We start from the raw sequence: 19,809 nt of genomic DNA on the forward strand, positions 1-19,809 counted from the left end.
CAAACAAAATGGCGGTAACAGTACAATTCAGGGAGCCTTTAAATGTCAAAACACCTTTAAATTGGATCGATACAGGGTAAAAATTAATAATAATTGGAATTGTTGAATATAATTAGCAGTTGATCAAATTGTAAGATTGACACGTTTCTTTTCCAATCTTCCCCGACGTTTCTAAAGCATTTGGCTGGATTGATTTTTGTTTGCAACACTTCAATATAAAAATAAAATCAACAGCATAACACAAAGCAACAGAATTGCGTCTTAAATTGTAGCGGAAGTGCATTCCGTCCTGGTCCCGGTAAAATTGCGCAACTTTCAACAACCAAACGCGAATTTCCTTGTTGCAAGAAAAGGTCAACAATCAATTCGACAATGAAAATTTGGGTGTTTGTTGAGCGTTGCGCAATTTTACCGGGACCAGGACGATTCACTGAATTCAAACTGAAAGAAACCACTGGCGCCATCTATTGGAGACTTAGAACACAAGGAGCCATAATTTGCGAAAGCCCTTTGTGTTATAGAAGCCACAAATAGATGGCGCCAGCTGCTACTGCCGCTTTTAGGGCACATTTGAGAGTGAAATCACGGTGCATTAAAATAGGAAGTAACCGCTGGTGCCATCTATTGGTGGCTTCGGACCCTAATGGCTTTCACAACTGGTGATGAGGTTTTTGTCTCATAAATCAACAAGCCCTGATTGCAAACTGAAAATGTGCCAAACCGAGATGTATTTCTGGAATATACCGAGGCATAAATAAATTGGTTAGGTTGGCAGTTGGTTCTTTTGCACTTTTGTAAAATCGAAATTTAATTCTAATAATTGTTCCGGCAAATGAGGCGAAATTATTTTCCTTCCACAATTACTTACCTGTAATCTAATTAACTTTTGAAGACAATCCTACAATCCTATACTAGAATGAATAATTAATAGGAGATCCAAAACTCACGGCAAAGTTATTTGTTGAGAATTGGCCTGCGAGGCTGGAGCGGCGGCGTGCCTCTCGTATTTTATTACGGCATTATGGTAATAAGCGAAATCCCGGTGGACGCGTTGTTAGACTCGCAAGACAAACAATCGCAGCCAGCATCTGGGGAGCGCCGAGTCGGCGGGCTGGCTGGCTGGCTGACTGCTGGAGACGGCGGCGCTTAACTCCATTAGCCAAATTGGCCTCTTAACTTGCAGAGCAGGTCGGGTGTGCCGCAGAAGAGAGCAGCCAAATTACTTATTGATACGCTCGCAGTGTATTGAATTACACCCACGCAATAAACTCTCTGGATTTTTTATCTATCCTTGGGATTGGAACGAAATTCAAACAACAGTAGAGACGTCTTTCGGTTTTTACCAATAATTTATTACGGAGTAATATATAGTTACACACAACATCCATTTCGAGGGAATGAAGTTATTTAGGTAGGACACCTTAAGTTTAACAAATAATCCTTCGCGTTTCCTGACTAATTTAAAGGTGGGGATAACAACGATCATTTTGTGAGATTATAACCATGATTAGCTTGCACGGCTGTTGGTATACACATTTAACACTGAAATCAAGTATCTACAGCGTTTCCTCCAAATGACGAAAATGCTTCAATAAATGCGGCGCGTATAACAATCAACAACTGTGACCTATTGAATTATACATATTATTATTTATTTAAAAAGTTTGTGACGTGCTCGTTATTTACAACAATAGTAAACTTCAACTTGGATTAAGAAGGGATGTATCGCATGCTGACTTGTTCTCGTGTCAAATTCCTAGATTCACAACACTAATCGAGTTCAAATTGCCAATTAGCTATTATACTCTTCTCGGACTGCTATTATAAAATCATGCTATTCGTGCTTACGGCTAAAACGCGTTGATGTTTGTTGGTTTCGCTTAGATAGATGAGAAAAACACAAGTCGTTTGTGATTAGGAGCATCACCAGATGGCACCACAGTCAAAAGTATGATTTCTCATGAGCGTAGCTTTGAGGCGAAACATGTTGGAAATTGATTTGGTTGTTTTTGATCGGATTTCGTGTCAGAAAGAATAAAGGATTTTCACATTAGTCAAAATTGGAACGCTCCTCAAAAGTTTGAGTTATTGACCGTGGTGTGCCATCTTGGTGCAGTTTCCAGACAATTTTTTTTTTTAAATTTAAAAATCAAACTGGGTTAACACACTTAAAGCAAGTCAAGTATCTCTTTTCCTGGAATTTTTCTTCAGCTAATAGCGTTTCTAGCGGCAAGTGAAAAATTGTTTGAAAGAAAAGTGTTCGAAGTTTGCTGCAATAATTATGCGTCTTTGACCTTGCTTCTATTGGTCTCTAGAGGCCACTAACATCGCTCGAAGAGAGGTGGATTGGGGTCCAAAAATATTAAAAGTTAGAGCTGTTGAGATCAGAATTTGCAGAATACTGTATTTATTTCAAATATTAACTTACAGAGAAACAATCAGGGAGGGTTCCATTGAAATGGTGGTGAAAATTTTTAATTTTGAGAAGATGAAAATTAATAAGAACTAGAATCGTCAATTTTAATTATTTAGGGTGAGTTTAGCGGTGACCATCAACTATTTCAAAATTTATTTTAAAATATTTTGTTCATTCCATTTGCGTAAAATTTGGTTGAGACACAATTTTGTAGCCATGAATTTTTGTAATTTTAATTAAATTCCTTTGCGGATTTTTTCTGAGCTCTTTATCTTGTAAAAATTTGGTCTATAAAAGCAAAAATTGTAGAAATTACAGAGCTATTTTAATTATACCAGCTATATTAAGTCTTAAATTGAGGAAATTAAAAAAAATTGTATTTGTGAATCAATGCGTCTTGCAAAAATGGCTTCAAAATGTTAAAAAAATGTGGATGTTATTGCTTCGGAAGCTCAATAACTCGTTAGCACCGTCAAATGATAATGAATTTATATGGTAATTTTATTTTCATTATTGAAGAGTGCTCGAATAATCAATATTTTTACTATCCATTAAAACGTGACGTCCAATGAAATTATCTTATTCTTCGTATTGGTAACTTTTATTTAAAAATATTTATAAAAACGTTTCGAGTTGGAAAAATCACTACTTCTAACTCGCTAAAAGTGTGTTAACGCAGCATTATCCTTTTTTAATTTGTGTTTGTTCATAATTAAACCTAACAATTCGAAGAATGGATTAAAAATTAACATACCAGTCTTGAACCAAATGGAAAAGCAGCCAATTGTCTCTTCTCGTAAAATTAATAGGAATTTCAAATAAAAAAATGCGCGATTTGATTTCGTCTTCCGCTTCACGGCGAGGGCGATCCGGGCCTGCTGGAGGCGTCGTGGGCCGCGCGGGCCGCGTCCGACGGTGGCGAGCCGGACGGCGACTTGCGCATGGCCTGGTGCAGGTTCATCGGCTGTTGCTGCTGTTGTTGCTGTTGTTGTTGTTGTTGGTGCTGCTGCTGCTGGTGCTGGAGGGCCGAGTGCAGCGAGGCGACGGCCGCGGCGGCCACGGCGCTCTGCGTGTGCTGCTGCGCCCTGATGCTGGCCACGTGGTGCAGGCTGTGCAGCAGGGCGGCCGAGTGCTCCTGCGCCTTGCGCCGCAGCTCGGCCACGCTCGACGAGCGCTGCTCCTGCTCCTGCGCCACGGCCGCCGCGGCCGCCAAAGAGCTCATCAGGCCGGAGCCGTGGTGGTGCAGACCCGACGGCTTCATCGACGGACAGCACGAACACAGGCCGGGAAATGCTGTGGGCACGCGCGTTTTCGCGATTGAGTAGAGTTATAGATATGGAAATTTACGAGGTGACCTCCTTTTTGTGTGTCAGGTAATGGCGCAAAAGATAAATAATGCAATCATATTACGGTAGAATGATTTATAGATTTATTATATATGGAGCAAAGTTAATTTTAACTTTAACTATCACACTACAAATTTAATGATGGATTTCTTGTTCCCGATTACATGTTAATCTAAGATATATATTGAACATGAAAGACGCTCAATTTATTATTAAACAATATTAATTACATCTGATACTAAAATTTGTACAGCTCTCAAGCATAAAAACATTTAATATATAATAAGAAATAAGAAATAAATTAAACAATTATTCGAATCTAAAATTTTTAATATTTTGAATTTAAAATTCTCTAAAAATTTATGGGAAATTTATTTTTAATTTTTAAATTTTAAACTTCAATATGGAAATTAAATCGCCATAGTACTATAAAAACTTTTATATTTTAGTTCTGCTCTCTCCATCATCTATTAGCGAAAAAAAGAAACAGTTTTTAATTTAAAATAAATTTTGCTTTTGTATATAACAGTTAAGAAAACGTATTAGAAAAATAATCAACTGACCTTTGAGCCCAGGGAACAAGGGTGGCGCGAACTGGGAGGTGAGGTGCGGTGGGAAAAAGAGCGGCGGCGGCGGATTCGCTGAGGTGCGATTGGTCCCTGCCGAGGCGGCGGCGCCGTCCACCAGTGGTCTGAAGCTGCTGCTGCAACAAAGAAACGTCCATTTGGCTTATTCAATCATTCCCATTCAAATCAGGGACAAAAGCGATGCCTAACTCGATCTGACCCTCCCCGTCAGAGGAGCCATTGACCACAATCATGCAAATGACTTGGCTTGGAAGCTTTTTTATTGTTTCCAATAAGCATTGGAAAGATTATAACTGGCAGCATAAATTTGTGCTTACAAAGCGCGGATTTTTCTTTAAATTTAAAACAATAATTATTATTTTTATAGTGTAAAGATTCAATGAAACGGTTTGCAATTTTTTCAGCGCCAACTGAGCTTTTGAATCACACAGCAACCATTTTTAACCGCCAAAACTGTTTAACTCGCTTCAGAGGTAAGAAATATTACGCGAAATTTAATTTAATATTGAATACTTTTCGGGGAATTTAATAAAACAAAAATATGGTATTTTTTGATGATATTTACATCGCTTTTTCTTCAAACCTCTTGGTTTCAGAACTAGAAAAATATACGTTGAGAACTAAACCATTTTCACGATTCCTATGAATATGTTTTAGCAAAATTTTCGATCCTTTGTTAGAGCTACGATTTCACTTGATGACATTTATGAATTTCGTAATCTCCGAAAATTAATCAAAATTCCAACTTGAAACCATTAAAATTTGATTCATGCTGCTTAAAACCATTTTAAAGAATTGCGAAATGTTTAAAATGCAGTATTTCTGGTAACTTTTGCCTGGAAATTCGCCAGGAAAAATAATTTCTTGTGATTAAAATTGATTGGTAAAAATGTAACATTCATTGCGTTCATTTTTTTTATTCCTCAATTTTAGCTAAAAAATTAGCTAATAAATTTCCTATATCTATTCGCTTACACTGAAATAGACAGTCGAAAAAAATCCAAGTAAAAAATGGTGCTTTTAGCCAAAGAGAGGCGTCCAGTGAAAAATCCCATTGTCGCCCTAAGCTAATTTGCGTCCTCGCTGCAATTAGGCAGGCCGGTGGCGGCGGAGACTCTTATTTCTGCGAGTTTATTTGCCGGCACTAGAGAGAGCAGGGCACAGGGGCCCGAAAATAAACCTGAGGGTGTGAAACGGCCGCATGATTAAAGGAATTTCGCGTCGGTCTCACGCACAAGTTGCACTCAAGACAATTACTTTTTGCGTGTTGAATTAGGATTCTGGGTGTGAGAGCTGGCGGAATTCGTCTGGCACAAAGACAGGCAGAGGGAAAAATTGCGCGGCGCCTCCTTGGAAAAATGAATGTCATAAAAATAATAAGGCAGTTGTGAAGCGCGTAATATATGTACACACCCACAGCATCACACCTTTTCTCATTAGTGAATAAAGTAAACACACGCACATGCGACGCGCGCGAAACAAAGGAGAAGCAAAACAAGCACACACACACACACACACAACTCCTCTTTTGTCATGTGCCAGATGTCAACCGAGCCGCCAGCACCTCTTCGCTCTCTCTCGCTTCTCTCTCTCTTATTTTTATATTCCCTTGTTACGCAGGCTTTTATTTAATTTGAAATTGCCAACGCACTGCGTATAGCGACAATTATAACGCAAAATCAGATGAGAGGCGCTAAATTGGAGAGTTGCACTACTGAGTAATAATTCAAGTTTAAGGAGTTGGCTCATCTCCGATGCATTTTTATTGATTGAAAAATTGCTAGCCTGGACTACATTGAATGAATCAATTTTCCTTTGATAAAAAACACTCTTTAGTAAAAAAAAGACTGAAAATAACTTTATGGCTTGATCTGTGACTAAAATTCCCAATTCAGATATGAGTGTTCTATTTTTTAAATTCTCTGTATATTGTGAAATATTATCCATGCTAATCTACGTATCGCGCCGTGTAAAGAGTAAATAAACTTGGTATTTTGTAATGCAATCAAGTGCAATAATTTATGTAATATATAATGTTGTTTCTAAAAATATAAAAGTAACAATAGTATGTATTACACATTGTGTAAAACAGTAAAATAATAAATTCATTTAAAATTGATATTTTTATTTAAATTTTACATTAAATTAAATCAAAATAGCACCAAAAAGAGATAAAAAAATTGAAATAAGTCCTCATTTTGTTTTAACTACTGCACAATAATAAGATTTTTTAACACGGCTCAACTTAGGAGCCCTCAAGACCAAAAGAATAAATATTCCTCAAAACAACGGTGTTGTATTTCTAAGTAAAAAAACCCAGAAGTTGAAAAGATATGGTGGACCAAACAAATCCAAGACGAAATCTGCAGCAAGCATCAGAGATTTGAGGGTATGCAATCCGCTGGGCGCGTTCGTCGTGCCGGTTGCCCGCTCGCTGAGAGCGAAAGCTGCAAGAGCGAGAGAAGAAAATTGTGCGCGCGGAGGCGGCGGCGGCTCCTTTCTTAAAAATTAAAACTCAATTACAAAAGTTTTCCGGCTAGAGCGGGCTGGGCGGGCGAGTGGGCGAGCCAGCGCCGGCGAACGAATTTACATTGCTGATGCAATTAGAGAGGCGGAAATTTGGAAAACGCGCGCGTGTACAGCTGCTGGCGCAGATCAGCCTGCCGTGAGCCGTGATATAATTTATTTACCATCGAGAGCCTCTTCTGCGCCTCGGCTGCAGCAGCTTTTTCGAGAGCAGAGATGGCGGGGCACGAAATATCACCGGCATAATAAATTCATAGGGAATAAGATATAAAGTGGTGTATGCGCTGCTTGCTTTTATTTCCCGTCGAGGGGAGGAGTTTGAGTGCATGGCTGGCTTGATGTTTTATAGGTGCCTCTCTCTTACTCTCTCTCTCTCTCTCTCTGCTCGGGCTGGGCCGGCATCGACAACTCGGTGCGGCACCCACAACTTGACCAAGCGACGGTAATTAAAATCACGGAGAGGAACCGCGCCAACCGATTCCCTTTAGCAGACGCCATTTAGATAATTATCCTTACTTGTCGACCGTCTGTGCGAGCGCTCGCCTTAATTTATTATGCAATCCCTTTGTTAATTTTATATGCGCATTCATTTGTTATTAAAATCTTTTTGTACCCACTAATGCATTTTAGTTACGGTGCAGGCGCCTTCTCCTCCGGCCTAGAGTGCCTTTTATCAGCGCGCAGTTTCCAAACCATTTTGAGCTCACAGAATTTGCAGAGTTGGCGCACGGATTTCGATGTCAACCTAACCACCAAACTTTCTTGTTTGGGCGGATTTTGTTCTGCAGCTCTTTGAGCTCAGCGATTCAGATTTTACAGATTTAATCAATTGCAACTCATGCAATTTGGAACTATGCTATAAAATTATTAAGATTACTCGCCATGAAGAATGACTTTTTATTAACCATCTTCCTATTTTTTTTTATATTATTGTCGTTTCACCTGTCAACACGCGCACACAACAGTAATTCCTTATTTTTTTTTTTTTTTTAATAAATCCAACAAAAATATTCATTCTTATCAAAAATAGTTGCCACTGTTTCTTTACTTTTCGCCATTTCAAATTGAGCATATATTTGGTTATTTCCACGGAACCGAAAGTCTGCAGCGAACGCATTTTTACTTCAATATGGATTTTCTGGATAGAATCTAGTGGTCTTTCATGCGAGAGTTAAATAGCTGGCAACCCAAGAACAGTTAAATTAAAAATAGTATTATTTTAACATACTTAAATGATGGACGATGACTAAGAAATGTCGTTCGCTGGTTTATCATTATAATGGTACGATTCCAGTAGCATTCTTTAAATAAACATGGATAAGGTGCCTTGATTATCATTGATGAAACTAGGTTATACGTTCTATTTTGATGTATCGGAGGATTTAAATATTTTGAAAAAAAATTAACCATAGTTAATAAAATTCATTTAGAGCATTATCAAACCTAAACTCTATATTATTTTAATTAAAACCATAAAAAAATATTGTTAAAATTTTTAATTACATTTAAAATTTTTTATATAAATTTAAATTTAATATATTATTATTTTCAACTATAATGTACAAACATAAAAATAAACGCATACGGCTGGCTCATTAAGATGTTGACAAATTTTTCTGGGCCTCTAATCGATGCGGGACCACACAGGCGACTTAATGCCATTCGAGCCATTCTACAAATCGTATAAAACCGTTTAACACTACCAAAACAATCAAATAACGTCTAAAAATGGTTTAAAATCATCTAAATAGGCATGTTTTTTCATATCAAAAATTACTCTCACGGTTTCATTTAATTGCTGAATTTATTAATCCATTAACTTTATTGTTATTATTAAATCTGTTTTGCTCTTAATTGTGAAAGTAAGGTAGATCAGTTAAAAACGATCAGATTTGTTCTTGTTTTAATTCTTTTCCATTTTCCAGTTGAGAATATATGTTTTAACATTTTAAAATGATTCACACATCTTTGCAACGCAGAAAAATTCACGTCTCGTTCATTTTGGCGGTTAAGTGTAAGATTATTTGTAAAAGGCCCAATTATGGCTCACGTAAAATAAAAAGTTTAAATCATTCTTAAAATTGAATCAAAATTCGTTGTGAATATTTTTAAATGTATAGATCCTTATAGATTTCAGTGTATGCTTTATCAGCAAGGAAATTCAGGGATTTTGCAGTGTCAATCCTTTTTATTATGAGTTGATTGTTGCCAAGAATAGGACCCACTCAAAAAAGATTGACGGTTGAATTAATATAAAATGATGCGCTAAATCCAAAGAAAAACAAGACAGAAAAATAAGCAATTAATATAAAGTTATTTATAAATTCACGCCGCGGCGAAATTGAGCAAATGATATTTCGGGAAGCAATCTTCGGCACAAACATATTGGGTTAAGCGAAATTGGCAATCGTCGCTGGGTGTGCGCTGGCGCGCGAGAAGAGCGGTGTAATTAATTATTGCAGCGCAGGTTTGTAACTCGATTAGCATGCTAATTGCTCTAATTAGTAGCTCTCTCTCTCTCTGCCCGAGTTGACTCCTTTGGCAGCGCATGTTTTGAATTCCTCGCAGGCAGGCGGCGTGTTCCGGCTGCTCCGCTCTCGGCGTGTTTATTTTATGCGGCAAAGCGATTAGAAGCGTAACACTTGCTAATTGCCGGGGCCTAAAACCACTCGAGTCAGACGCCGCGCCGCCACCGCTGCTATTTCCTCGAGCCAATTTCATTCGGCGCCTCTCTGGGGAATCGCACACACCGCGCGCGCACGCTTTCAAAGAGCCAGAGACACACGCTCCTTGCTCCACAGCCTCCCTTTCTCCTCCTGCGTGCCGATAAAACGAAAAAGAGAAAACGCATCTCCTTTTCCATTTGCTAAATGCAAACAAGCCGGATTGTGCGGATTAAAAAAATATGGATCAAAATGCGTGTTTAACAAAGAAAATTAATACAATAATTAAAAACCATTCTGCAACCCTTTGAAATACTTCCTGCTGTTGTTTACAGTTTATCTCACTTTATTAAATATCCACGAAATGGATCGAATTCCAAGTAATTAAAATGTAAATGAAAAATCAGGGCTGGGCATGGGAATAAATCATTTTTTTTATTTGCAGCTAGTTTCTCCAGGGTTTTTGTAAAGACATTTTGTAGTAGCTATTTGAATTTTGCCTTTTTAGTTCTTGTGTCAACTTTTTAAGGTAAAATTTCTATAAAAGTTTCTTTAGATAATTTTTTACTTACGAAAAAGTCCTTAAAGTTCTAAACGCTGTGAACCCCAGATTTTCAGAAACCATTTTTAACACATGTTTTAAAGACCGTCTTTGACGAAGTTTCTGAGCACGCCAATCGATTCTTGAGTGTCGAATTAGGTAAAGTGGACATTTTTGCCGACCAAAAGGTGCAGCGCGGCGTGCGTGGCTCAAGCATAACTTTTTTACCGCCAAAAATATGAAAAATATTTGAACTGCGCATGCGTCAGAGCTGGTGTGGCCGAGGAGAGGCGTCACGTCAGACGCTAGCAGCCGGCGGTTGACGTGTGCCAGCTCTGACGCATGCGCATTTCTCATAATTTTCATATTTTTGGCGGTAAAAAAATTCTGCTTGTGCTACGCATGTCACGCTGCACTTTTTGGCCGTCCAAAATATCCACTTTACCTAATTCGAACCTCAAGAATCGATTGGCGTGCTCAGAAACTTCGTCAAAAACGATCTTTAATTATAAAAATTGGTCGATTTCGAGTTTTTTTATATTAAATGGAATAAACTGCACGAAACTGGTAAAAAACCCACTGCGCTGCAAGTTTAGGAAAATTCCCAGCCCTGTGAAAACTATACATTTTAGCTTTCCAGTACAAATAAACAATTGTTTAATAAAAAATATATAAGAACTGGGTGTACAATTTTTGAATGTGAGAAAAACTTGGTGCAGTTTAATTAGAGTTTGGTGCTAAACTCGAGCATTGCGGCAATTTCTGCGTTCCGGCCTGGATGTCGTCTCGGCAGCAGTGGCGGTGGCAGCGATGCGCCGCGCGCGTTATTCTTAATTAAATCGTAATTGCGCCTGATTTATGATTGCAGGACGGCGAGCACCTGCGACTCGGCCGGTTTATATGCACACCGGCGGGAGTTGTATTAGGCGCTGGCGTCCGCTTTAAATGCAATTTGCCGGGCCAAAATTTATTATTCGCCGCGCTGGCTATCAACTTAATGGATTATTATGCTCGTTTATTTCAATTATTCGGCGCAAATTGCGCAGTGGGCACGAGACCATTCGTTCGAATTAGACGCGCGCGCAATTAGTCCGCCGGCAAATTGGATAAGACGCAATATTGTTGCGCTTGCATTATGCATTTATTCTGCGCTCGCTTTTCATTATTTGGCGCGCGCGTGTGACACACAAACAGCGAGACACTCGAGCAAGCACGTGCCTGTTTGATTGTTGTTGTTCCAGAGAGCAATAATGAGGGGGCGGCGGCAGCGGCATCGACGACGACAAGGGTTGATGACGACGCCGTAATGCACCAGCAGCCACTTTGTGCACGCGTGTGTGTGTTTCTGCGCTCGCGACTCATTTGATTTTAGTGCTGGTAATGACTAGACAAAAACCGTCCGATTCTAAATGACACGCACGTCTTTCTGACTTTTTGGTGCTGACAAGTCGATTTTTTAATCTAAAATATCGGCGAACTCCCTTAACAAATTAAAAGGAATTATTATAACTGAGTACTATTAAACTTTTTATGAGATATCATATCACGAAGTTATGATCAATATTAATATCTTTTATAAGACCGTTAGAAAAAAAGGCCCCAACAACAATCTTATATAATGTTAATCGGTTTACTCATTGGAGTTGGGACTTGGAAACAATATATTTTTCATTTAATCTTCTTTCAAATTAATAAGAATATGTATCACATTGCAGTTTAACTGTAAAAAATGTTTTTAATAATGTTAAAAAATGAATTTAAAAAATTTGATAATATATTTAAAATAAACGGGCTGGAAAAATGCCTGTTTTCTAAATAGACATGTTTTCACCAGGCACGCCTGTCACGATTATCATTATGTTTACTGTACTAACAAGAAATATCATTGTAAGGCTGGTTTCGATTGCAAATGTGTATACTGTGATGAATATGTGAAGTTCTACCACTTTTTGGAATGCAAGAAGATCCCATTGACTCTCATGCGTGCTAGTGTACTGTAATATATATGCATGTCTATATCTGTTGTACACCATTGGTGTTTCTTTAAATAAATATATATATTTAAAATAAAATTAATAAAAATTAAATTTGAATTAAAAATTAAATATTTAGACTGACAAGCAAGGGCCTGTTTTTTTAATTAACTGTAAATGTATTTACAAGATTAAAAAATTATCATAAAAAGCTTTTAAAAATTAACATTTTATTTTGAATATTTTGAAATTAGCGAAAATTATGTGAAAATCGTTGTTTTTTTGGTGCAATACGTGGGCTGAAGGAGTGGCACCCTTAGTGTTATTTTAGAGCTGTTTTGTTTTTGAAAATCTGAACGCCAGAGGTTGAGATTTGGACGTGGGGAGTATATTTCAAAATCCCGAAAATGAAGTTTTTTAATTTTTTAATTACTTATCCAAAATACCTTTACTGATTTTAACGTTACTTACCTAAATTTTTACGCTGTACAAAGTTTATAAAATAAAAAAATTCCATAAATTGATTATCAAATTTGAGTTAAAATTTTGAAAACTTGATTTTAGTGACCTTTGACTTACGACTTGAGTTGCTTGTTATCAATGGTTTCCGAATTTTTGTTCTACGACCAACCAAAATTCAGTTGAAATTATTGAAATGAATTTAATTTTTGAACGCCTGTAAAACCCGCAAAAATGGCAATTTCAGAGGTTTCTCAACAAAATTGTCGGTCGTAAAGGGCCAAAATGTCAGCACAATTTCACTACCCCTGGCCAGAACTTTGTTGCTTTCAGACAGCTTACCACTTTTAGATCGATTTTGGCTCCCTAAAATATAATTAAAGATAATCAAAAAATAACCACGTTCGTACTTTTGTAAGAAATTTCAAAGAAATTAAAAAAATCCCCATTTGAAATTGGTTTCAAGGTGAATGCAGGGGCGTTTGGCACTTTTACTTGTAACTAACTTAAAACGTGTCCACATTTTGACCAAATCGACTTTCGAACGACACGCGGGGCCCACCCGTGAAAAAAGAGTGGAAAGTGTGCGGAAGCGGGAAAGCGAAAATCAACTGCCCGTGAGTGCCGCACGCGTGACAATCAGAACGAATGAATAAATTATGCATGTTGAAAATTTGGCAGAGCTGGTGTCCAGTTTCGCGGCGGGCGGTCCGCAATGAGCTCTCTCTCTCTTGTGCGAACATTGCGATATTTATGGAAGCGGAGTCAATGGCTTGGAAGCGAGCAGGAGAAGGTCTAAAAAGCTTCCGAGAGCGGCTGGCGAGGCAATGGTTTGTGCCCTTCCGGCTGCAGACGCAGGGTGACCGGCCCCGCCAAGCAAGCGACACGGGGGGCGTCGCACGTGCCGCGCGCGTGCCGCCGCCTTGCCCGCGCATCCGATCATTTCGGCGATAATATCGGCCGGCCCGCGGCTGATTGTATGCGAGTGTTCATTAAATTTACAGCTCGTTCACATCATCTATTATGTACGCACTCATTTGATATGAGTGCTTCTCTCGGGCGGCACTTTTGTAACTCTAGACCGCTTAGCACCTCGTCCACGCGTCACATTTGATTCGATTTATTTGGGGAATATTTCTTCGACTGTGCATGGCAACTGGTCTGTTTCCACAAAATTAAGAAACTTGGGAACACTTAATAAATTATTGTAGCAAAATCCCAAATTTTTTATAGTTGTGCGAATTCAAAAGTTTCATTTTTTACTATTTAAACAGTGTAAGATCCAAATTTCCCCTAAATCAAATACAAACCGAAAATTATAATAATTAAAAAATTTACTTTTGCATTATTATCTTTCTAAAACGTAAACTTTAAAGCAAAAATTATTTTTCATAACAAAGTAATTTATTTTTATCTCATAAATTTTTCTTTTATTTAACTTAATTTAATTGTTTTTTTTTAAATAATATGTTATATATATTATTTTCTTAATCATAATTGAATTATGTAATTATACTATTGTGTATTTGTTACTGCACTTTGCTTTAAATATTATGCAGTGAGAAAATTGTTAAAATACATTATCAGACACTTCCTTGACTAAATGACTATTCCAAGTGATCCATTCAAATTAGTAAGATAATCACTAAGATTCATTTTTAAATTAATAATATGGCACTAGCAAATAAATATATAATATACCCATTAGATTGACAGTGGAATGGTAAAACGCATGATTTCAAATCAACAAACTATAAATATCTCATGTTCAATAAAATTAAAACCAAAAAAATGTCTCATTTAGGTTTATTTAATGTATTTTTTAAATTTTTATAGACGCTTTCAGGTCTAAATATGACCTAAGTTTCAGTTCATTAACAAAAATACGCTGGATTTGTACAGCATGGATGAATTAATGTCTCTTTTATATTAATAATTCTTCTACTAACTATTCAATTTTTGAATTATGCAGAGCAATAAGGGATAACTGCGCACCAGTTTACAAGCAATCTGAAATATATGATAAGGAATAATTTTCGAGCTGAATTTTGAAACAAATTGAAAAATATACCAATTTTTATTAATTTCTACTTTGCCATTCATATGATTGTTATTAAATTTACTAAAAATTTTAATAACTGCTAATTCTAGTCAGAAAATTCAAATTTATTTAAAATGTTGCCCCTATCCTCAATCCACATTTATAGCTACATAAATTTTTCGTCAGATTTCTGACGACAATTATGAAATACTCGATCAACAATTAATAAACATTAAACGAGTCTCTGAAGAATTTTGTTTAAATAACAAAATAATAGAATCGCAACTCAATTCCAGGGTAAAAAACGGGTATGATAACTAATTTGGTTTTACCTGCCGTGTGGGAGGCAGTGCGTAAATTAATTATGCCGTCAATCCGGCGGTATTAGAGTTAATTCAGGTTCAGGCCGAGCGCAGCGATCGAGTCAAATTATGCCGTGCGCCGCTGATCGTCTCTTAAGCCGCTATTTTCGGCTGAGCGCACTCAATTATCAGGCATCAGTGCTGATTGGATTAATTGAATCCGCACACGCTCGGACATCGATGATTGCGGGCATTCATTATGGAAACGATGACAGTGATTGCGGAAGCGGAAGCGCTGACTCGCCCGAAACGAAAATAAAAGCAGCGACCCTGCTGTTCTTTCCTACTCGTCACATTAACGACGAGATGAGATAAAAGGGAAAAATCGGAAAGAAGATAAAATAGAGGGTAGCACTCTCTAAAGACGTGTCATAAATAGGAACGTTAATTTTTGTCCAACCTTTTTTTTAATTTTAGATGCGGTGTCGTGGTTGATTATCGATTGAAACGGTTTTGGACAGTTTTAAGTAAACAATTGAATTATATTTCAAACGGATATGAGGCTGTATTTGACTTTTTTTAGTTTCAAAGTGATTTTATTGCGGATCAGCAGAGCAACTATGCTCCACACCTCCTTTTTTATGGGAAAATTGTATACTTTCACGATTTTGAAAAATACGGGATTCAAGAAGTTGTAAAATTAAATATAAAAAATTATGAAGTTAGGAAATCTACTTTAATTTTAAATGTGAGATTTTTAAATCGTTGAAATGAGAACGAATATTAATGCAATGATAGAATGATACTAACTTGTTAACCGAAAAGGTCCTACATTTTTTTCTCTCAGCTTTATGAGTCACCTTTAAATAATTAGCGAATTTATTTGCCTTAATTTAATCATTAATAATTATTAAAACATTTATAATAGTCAAACAGCTAAAGAAATATTTCTAATTTATTACTATTTTGTAACACAAAAACATTAAAACTATTCAAATTAACGATTTTTTCAAAGATATTTTTAATAAAATAAATTTTACTTTTTGCATGTAAAATTTTAATAAGATACATTTTTTAAATATATTGTAAGATGTTATTAATTAAAGATTTTCAATATTTTTTAAAACACATTTTATTAATTTTTGTATTTGAATAAAAATAAATAAGTTGAGCGAGCTTTGCTAATTTATATAATATTTTGGTTAATTATCAATTTCAAATTTTTGAACGTTTTTAAGCAAAAAATTAAAGCGAAATTCAAACGGATGATAGGCTGTATTTGACATATTTTAAACGGAAAACTTTAATGTTTTCACAATTTTGCAATATTATGTGATTCAAGAATTTGTAAAAGAAAATTATAAAAAAATTATGAAGTTAGAAAATCTACTAAAATTTCAAATCGTTAAATTGAGAAAGAATAAAAATGCAATGATATTAACTTATTTCACGAGAAAAATATTAAAGAATAATCCAACATTTTTTCTCAGATGGAACTCAAATATTTTTAAATTTTATTTTAGCCGATGTAGAAATTTGTAGACAATTCTAACAAATTCCAAATCATCAAAATTCCCCATCCCAAGTTTTAAAAGTCGAGAGTTTAATTGAAACATCTGTCCGTGCAGCCGGCAAAATTATCTCGTTTAGACTAATTCGTCTCAATTTAAGACACGCATCACGCGAGCCGTGCCAATTCGCGAGCGTATAACAATTAAAGCCATAATTTGCTAGATTAATTTCATCTGCAATTCTTGGTATAAACGAGCGGCACGAATATAAAGCAACTAGTTCCACGAAATAGATTAAAATCTCCGGCGGCGGACTATAAATTTCAATCTGTCTCCCCTACCTGTCAGAGGACGAGAAGCTGGGGAAGAGATGAGATCCGAAGGGCGAAATGTTGGACAGCGGGCCCCTGAGGGAGGCGGTGCTGCCCGAGGCTGACGTGCCCTCAGAGGTGGGCGTGCCAGGACGGCCGGCGGCCGGGACGCTCGTCTGCGGAGGTCGCGGAGAACTGCGAGCAGAACTGGAAGAGGTTTTTTATTAGAATGTAGCACACGCGACGTGGTAAAAGTAAATGTCGCTGATATTGGGTTTTATATGATGGAAAATGGCAAACTTTTCCCATTTTTATTTTATGAATTCAAGGGAAAAGGTATAAATAATGAAACTAATTTTAAATAGCGATATTTTTTATAATATTTCAGCGGGGGCCAGATTCGAGAGACGCGCAGATATGGTGTCCGGTGGAGTATGGCACGTGAAAATGCGCGAAAAGAACCAAGTTTTCATCAATATTGTGACATAATTTGCATTACTTGTACTAATTGTGTCTTTTGGGCCGTAAAAACTAACTCTTTACACTCGTACGGCGATCCAAAGAGAGCTTTTTGTTTCCCACATTCAGACGCCATCTTGGATCTGCGCAGTAGGAACCAATTTTATCGCACATCTGGCCCCCGCTGTAATTTTCTGATTTTTTAGGAGAATTCAACTTTTCCTGATGAATTATGATTACAAATGTTTTACTTTAAAATCATGCAACTTTTAGGATAATAATATGATAAAAATTGACAAAATTCATATTTCGCGTTAAATTATTTAATTAAATAAAAATTATATTTAATTTCTTAGTATTTACTATTTAACAAACGGCATACCTGTGACTGTACGAGGGTGAGGCGGCCGCTCGGGAGCCGACCTCGGCGCCGTGGCTGTCGTCGTCATCTATGTCGTGGTCGGACGCGGAACCGGGCCTTCTGGGGTCCTCGGTCGCGTTGGTCATCACGGCGGGACTGCTGTTGGCGCTGCGGCTGCTTGCACCTGAGCACAGATCCTCTGTCTGCACACAAAATTCAAGACAAAATTCATTCATGAGTCACCTTTAAATATATAGCGGAATTATCTGCCTTAATTTAATCAATAATAATTATTAAAACAGAATTTACGATGGTTGTGCGTCTGAAGGGATGTCATTGATTTTTTGTTTATTTTATATTACAAAACAGTACACCAATTTAAACTAACAATTTTTCTAAAAGAAGGTTTAAAGAAAAAATATTACTTTTACATGTAAAATTATATAAATTTATACATTTATGTATTTTATGAAATAAATCAATATTTTTAAGTTAATATGTGTAAGATTTAATAATATTTTTATGATTTCTGAATAGTTTTTAATTTAATTAGAAAATAAATGTGTTGAGAAACCCCTTTGAAATTATTGAATTGTAAATATCATTAAGATCTTGTAGCATACAAAAATACCTGTATAGTCGAATTAGTAATTATATTAAATCTCGTATCTATATTCTAATCTCTAGCCTACTGCAGTAGGATACTCGTTCTATATATTCGAAATTCGTATTATTGCATAAATTTTAATAGCTATAAATTTTTATACGCATATAAAATTCGATTAAAAATGAAAGAAAATACATATACAGTGCGTTTGATTTGAGGATTAACTAATTACAAAATAATTGCTCTTTGCTTAGCGGAATTAAGGAAAATTTTAAAAAAATTTAAAATATCACACAACTCCATCTGGATGCCGACAAACTCTTTGAGTTGATTTTGAATTCAATTAGAGCAGGAGTTAATTTTTGGAGCAAAAAGAAAGAATTATGGCCGTTGAACTCACCTTATCGCTGATCGATTTTTCCGATGTAATAGGCTTGGATTTGTCCTGCTCGTCTCGCTTGCGCTGCTCCTCCTTGAGTCGCTCGGCCTTGCGCCATTTTGCTCTGCGGTTCTGGAACCACACCTGCGAAAATTCCCGATAAAACAACAACTGCGTTAAAACCTTTAGAATTCATTGTTCCAGCTTCACGCCCTCTCGCTGAGTACACAACGAGTGCGCGCAAATGCAAAAAGCTCTGACTTTGTATGCCCCCGGGGAGCGACTCGCGAATAATTACGATGATACGCCACTTGAGCAGGTTTTTCTCGTCTCATTAGAGCTTAAACTAATTGGGTCCCCTTGAAGCTCTGAATATAATGTCCTCACGTGCTCGTGCTTCCATCCATTTCATCCGAATGAAAATTTAATCTACGAAATAGGGGAGGGGTATTTCGCAAATTCTGCCAGGGGAAAAATTGAATTACGGTATGCGAGCTGTGAATGAGGTGACCTACTCTCTGTCTTATTATTCTCAAGCATTCTTCGCACGTTTCTTGCGTCACTTTCGCGCACGCAACCCGTGCATCAGAGGCTACTTTGTCACGTAGAACGCCGCAAATTCGACCGGCAATTATTTATATTTGAGAGCAGAAGCGGCGCGTAACACGATGAATCCATGGGCAAATAAGATGAAAAGGTTCTTTTAGTGTTTGCTCGCAGTATGTAACCCAGTTTTACAACAGCAAAATGTCCCGAGGGGTCTGCTAAGACGCAGGAAGCCGCACGAGCATGGCCGAGTTTTCACATTCACGCACAGAGAGGCAAGAGGAATATAAGCATATCGCACAAAGGCGGTTTGATATCGAAAAGGAGAAAATGCACTTACAGAGAGAGAGAGAGACTCTCCTTTTCGTTCACCTCCCAATCAAATCAGCCGGAAAATTGTATTTGGACGTCGCACAGGTATGGAAAAAGGTAATGCAAATACAAATCGGTTTGGCATATTCAGTTGAAAAAATATTATATAAAGGAGTTTGCTTTTTTCGTGCTCTCTTTGGACAGTTTTGAAGCATTAATTGTCTGTTTATACCTTTTTAAATTACGGTCCACGGTCAAGTTCATTCGGAATTAAATGGTTGAGACAATTTTCGCTTTCTTAAAAATAAAAAATAAATCTTCTCTAAAAATGTTCCAGTCACCTTTTTAATTTTTGAGTAATCAACTGCAAATTTTGCATGCTAACTCAAGCGACGAGAACTGTCTCCTATCGAACTTAATAATATAATTCGTTTATATGAAAATTTACCTCATAATTTGCACATCGTTG

At 36.9% G+C, this 19,809-nt stretch overlaps 1 protein-coding gene across 2 annotated transcripts in view; it reads right to left on the reverse strand.

Annotated features, from left to right (window-relative positions):
• Positions 1–1,327: 1,327 nt before the first annotated feature.
• The window catches only part of Drgx (Dorsal root ganglia homeobox), a 56,215-nt gene continuing 37,733 nt past the window's right edge, over positions 1,328–19,809 (reverse strand). Inside the window, exons 5-9 of one of the 2 annotated variants that reach the window (XM_065489872.1) lie at positions 18,504–18,626; positions 17,518–17,699; positions 16,707–16,883; positions 4,326–4,462; positions 1,328–3,709 (exon numbers count right to left, since the gene is read on the reverse strand). In XM_065489872.1, coding sequence (XP_065345944.1) covers positions 3,270–3,709; positions 4,326–4,462; positions 16,707–16,883; positions 17,518–17,699; positions 18,504–18,626 — 1,059 coding nt within the window. In that variant the 3' untranslated portion in view covers positions 1,328–3,269. Of the gene's footprint in view, positions 3,710–4,325; positions 4,466–16,706; positions 16,884–17,517; positions 17,700–18,503; positions 18,627–19,809 lie in introns of both variants that reach the window. The other variant, XM_065489870.1, reaches the window with a different exon arrangement.

The sequence above is a fragment of the Cloeon dipterum genome, chromosome 4 (genome assembly GCF_949628265.1).
Source record: "Cloeon dipterum chromosome 4, ieCloDipt1.1, whole genome shotgun sequence".
NCBI lineage: Eukaryota > Metazoa > Arthropoda > Insecta > Ephemeroptera > Baetidae > Cloeon > Cloeon dipterum.